This window comes from Sinocyclocheilus grahami, unplaced genomic scaffold, assembly GCF_001515645.1.
Source record: "Sinocyclocheilus grahami isolate Dianchi unplaced genomic scaffold, SAMN03320097.WGS_v1.1 scaffold570.1, whole genome shotgun sequence".
NCBI lineage: Eukaryota > Metazoa > Chordata > Actinopteri > Cypriniformes > Cyprinidae > Sinocyclocheilus > Sinocyclocheilus grahami.
Window position 1 is genome coordinate 536,452 of NW_015505749.1, and position 3,081 is coordinate 539,532.

At 38.9% G+C, this 3,081-nt stretch overlaps 2 protein-coding genes across 2 annotated transcripts in view; both read right to left on the reverse strand.

The window, feature by feature from the left end:
* Positions 1-1,298, reverse strand: part of LOC107556474 (cadherin EGF LAG seven-pass G-type receptor 3-like) — a 5,524-nt gene extending 4,226 nt beyond the window's left edge. The window contains exons 1-3 of the mRNA XM_016239601.1: positions 1,196-1,298; positions 860-1,033; positions 546-734 (exon numbers count right to left, since the gene is read on the reverse strand). Of these exons, the coding sequence (XP_016095087.1) occupies positions 546-734; positions 860-1,033; positions 1,196-1,298 (466 nt within the window). The remainder of the gene's footprint in view (positions 1-545; positions 735-859; positions 1,034-1,195) is intronic.
* Positions 1,299-1,537: 239 nt separating this feature from the next.
* Positions 1,538-3,081, reverse strand: part of LOC107556501 (cadherin EGF LAG seven-pass G-type receptor 3-like) — a 2,934-nt gene continuing 1,390 nt past the window's right edge. Inside the window, exons 3-5 of the mRNA XM_016239636.1 lie at positions 1,989-2,163; positions 1,789-1,901; positions 1,538-1,655 (exon numbers count right to left, since the gene is read on the reverse strand). Of these exons, the coding sequence (XP_016095122.1) occupies positions 1,572-1,655; positions 1,789-1,901; positions 1,989-2,163 (372 nt within the window). The 3' untranslated portion in view covers positions 1,538-1,571. The remainder of the gene's footprint in view (positions 1,656-1,788; positions 1,902-1,988; positions 2,164-3,081) is intronic.

The window sequence follows — 3,081 nt, forward strand, 5'->3', positions numbered from 1 at the left end:
TTTTTTTTCTCATTTTGTCTCTCATAGTTGAGGTATACCTATGATGAAAATTACAGGCCTCTCTCATCTTTTTAAGTGGGAGAACTTGCACAATTGGTGGCTGACTAAATACTTTTTTCCCCCACTGTATATATATATATATATAAACATATCAGCATAGTTTTATTAATATTTATTGCAGTTTTATTCATTTTAATACATCAAGTTAAACCAATGAAAATAATCAATGTTGCGTAGGAAACTAGCTGAAAAATAAGTTTAATGTTTTTAAATATTTTATTTCAGTTCATTTTTATGTAATTTATTTTTTCATCACTTGCTATGAATTTAGTTTTAGTTAATTATAATAATAATAACCCAGATATCAGCCAATAGCCAGTATAGTGTAGCATTGTTTAATTTGTTTTTGAAGATTAACTCTATGTGAGCATTAGATGACAGCATCTAAATGCAAAAACAGAAGGAATAAACATGCACAATTAAATATCATAATGTATTGTTATTGGCCAATATTGGATAACATTTTGAATGAATGTGTGCCTCACCCTTGCGGTGTCTGTGTGTGAGTCCGTTCTCATCTCCGCTGGTCAGCGCTGCATCTGGCTGGTTGTTATTAGCTGCGTCCTTGTTGTAGTCGCCCCCTAGGCGGCGCTCTGAGCCCCATTTCTGCAGTGAGTGTGCCTCGCAGCCTTCCAGCGCTGGCCAATAGGAGAGCAGGTCATTGCCATCCAGCTCTGACACATAAACAATTCCATACACTAACAGTTGGGTATCACAAAACTAAGAATGAAACTAACTTTCTGTACTCCTCTGGCTTCAATAACAGTGACATAGACAACTGCAACAATAGTTTTGGTACCTTTTCCACCATTGTGTGTGGGCTCTGTGAGTAAACGTTTGCCGTGACCAGACCGTTTGAAACGCCGCTGGATGCGTCCACGCAGCCGCACATTGTCCTCGCTCTCTGATGATGGGATGGACAAACTCCGCTCCTCTTCCAGTGAGAGATCAGAATCTGAGTCTGAGTCCTCACCTGACAGACAAACCGAAGAATAGATCAACTAAATGACACTAATTCTGACATGACGGTCACAAACACTAGAATTTGGCCAGTAAAGAATGACCAGCAAGCAGTTAAGGAGTGTGTGTAAGTGTGAATACGTACATGCATGCAGGTTATTGTGTGTTAGTGTACCTCCGTTGCGGTGAAACATTGCCACGTCCAGGTCAGTGGCCCCTGTGTGACCAAGAGTGTGTTCTAGAGTCTGCCGTGCCAAGAGATTCTCCCGTGCAGACATACATGATAGTGCAGACATACATAGGAATATATGTATATGTATAATATAATATAATATAATCATTTTTGGTTGGGGATTAAAGAAAAAATGCTCACTTTGGTTTTAAAACATCTTCTTTTGTTTTTAGTATAAGAAAGAATTTCATACAGGTTTGGAACAATTTGAAGGTGAGTAAATGATGGGGGTCACCTAAATAATATTCATGATGATATATTTTCAAGTTTCCCCTCCCACTTTCCAAATGGATTGTTCCTGAACACATGCATGTTGTACTCACATCATGGGCAGCTTCTTTATCTCCTTCTGAGTGGGGTTACATGTCATACGCAGGACCATTAAAAACATCCCACCATTCATCTGTAAACAGAGAGAGCTTTTGTCAGTTTAGACAATCATTGCAGTACTTCACACATCCAGATAGAAAATTACAAAGACACATAAAAACACATAAATGGCACAAACAACACAAACACACTGAAGAGCAAAATACCAGGATGACGACGCTAACAGGTCCTGCAAAGCTCCACATGAGCTTATCGTACATGGAGATCCAGCAGAAATCTGGGTTGCCATACCCCTCTGGATCCAACCCAACAGCCAACCCTGCAACACACATATATGTCACAGAGCATAACAGCCTGAAAGTACACGTGTGTGTGTGTGTGTGTGTGTGTGTGTGTGTTTACACACCTGTAATGATAGCAGGGACTCCCCAGCCAATAGCATAATAGAATCTCATTGCTCCATAGTTGATGTTTCTCGCTTCTGTTTGCATACGGTAAATATGAAGAGCTTCCACGAACAGCCACGCAAATGCCGACATAAAGAAGTAATGGAGCAGAATTGCAACCACCGTACACAGGAACTGCACCAATCAAAGAGAATTAGACTGAATTAACCAATTAGACCAGAGAATAGACAATAACAGCATATTGCATGTATAAGAAAACATTAGTTTTATACTACATTAAAATAATATTTCTTTCTATTGTGTTCTTGGCCTGATAAAAGTGGGAGACGCTGTGGCTTTGTTGTTTGCACATGTGTTCTGACTTATTGAGATGTGGTGCTCAGTTGGGTTTTGTGAGTTCAAATCCAGCTTAAACCATTTCCCGATCTCATTCCCACCACTTTCTGAATGCTATCTGCAGTACATGTCCAAAAAACAGAATCTAAGGTCAAAATCAATACATGCCAGTAAAGTCAATGTTCAAGAGAGATGATGAATTATGAATGAACACATACTCTATTCACAAACACACCCACATCCCAGTACAGCGGCTGAAATTAATGAACTCAGGAGTAACAGGCTTTTAGTGTGAGTGGTTTGCACTCCTGAGAATAACGGCTGTTAAAAATGGTGTTAACCTGCTTTAGAAAGAGAACTAATGTGTGAGTGTCTGTCTGAGGACGAGAGAGATACAGAGAGAGCGACTGTCAAGAAAAGTGTTTAATAACGTCTGGTTCCCAGCTCACTGCGTAGTATCAGTGGCTTTTGTACCATATTGCGCTAATGGCTGAAATGTCAGTTTCTGAATGACAAATCATATTCAAGCTGCCAAGTGCTTTATCCTGACAATCACCTCGCTTTCTGCTGAACTATTCATGATCTTTAATACTTGCTGTTACACCTGCCTTTATAAAAGCTTTAAAATATAAAGTGGGCTCTAAGCGTCTGAGACCACTTTAAAAATCTTTTTATTCAGAATGGAAAATAAACAAAGCTGTAGTTTCTTAAACAAAGAAAAAGAACTGATCAAATTATGAATTTTATTTACTATAT